The sequence below is a fragment of the Penaeus monodon genome, chromosome 32, assembly GCF_015228065.2.
Source record: "Penaeus monodon isolate SGIC_2016 chromosome 32, NSTDA_Pmon_1, whole genome shotgun sequence".
Classification (NCBI taxonomy): Eukaryota; Metazoa; Arthropoda; class Malacostraca; order Decapoda; family Penaeidae; genus Penaeus; species Penaeus monodon.
The window spans coordinates 6487621-6488170 of NC_051417.1; the positions used below are offsets into that span (position 1 = coordinate 6487621).

The 550-nt window shown below is 39.8% G+C and overlaps 1 protein-coding gene across 1 annotated transcript in view; it reads right to left on the bottom strand.

Moving 5' to 3' along the window:
• Positions 1 to 550, bottom strand: part of LOC119593394 (CCR4-NOT transcription complex subunit 1-like) — a gene marked incomplete in the record, with an annotated part of 36043 nt that overhangs the window by 13314 nt on the left and 22179 nt on the right. The window contains 1 exon segment of the mRNA XM_037942323.1: positions 266 to 413. Within this exon segment, the coding sequence (XP_037798251.1) occupies positions 266 to 413 (148 nt within the window).

Below are 550 nucleotides of genomic sequence, written 5' to 3' on the forward strand. Positions count from 1 at the left end.
GGGGGGGGGAACAAGGATAAGAGGTAAGAAGGATATGAAGAGGGCTATATACAAAGCAACACTCCTTTGTACCAGAAAAGATTTTAATGAGACTCCAAAAAGTACAGAATGAAAGCAGCAATCAAGGACATTCCCTCATTCAAAAAGTGCATTCACAGATTCATAAATTGGATATGAAAAGTAAAAGATAATTATTTATACCTATCTCCATCACCACCAAACACTTGAAAAAAAAGGGGGTGAAGCCTAACTACGCTCCACTTACGCATAAAACTGGACGATGACGAGAATCCTTGCAGAGCTGGGAAAAGTGGAGTTGATTCAGCCCGTTTTGATCCTACCAGCTGTGACAGCTGGGGTTTCAGGCGGGCAATTCGCTCCCGGTCATTCAGGATGTTTGCTGGTTTCAGATCCTGAAGGGAAGGAGTAAAAATTAGTACTGCCTAATGCAAAAGACCAAAACCTTTGTTTCTTAATGACTTTCTGTGAATTTGAGCTGTGTGTATGTAATATGAGTTTGTATGTTTAAATTTATGCAAAAATAACAGCA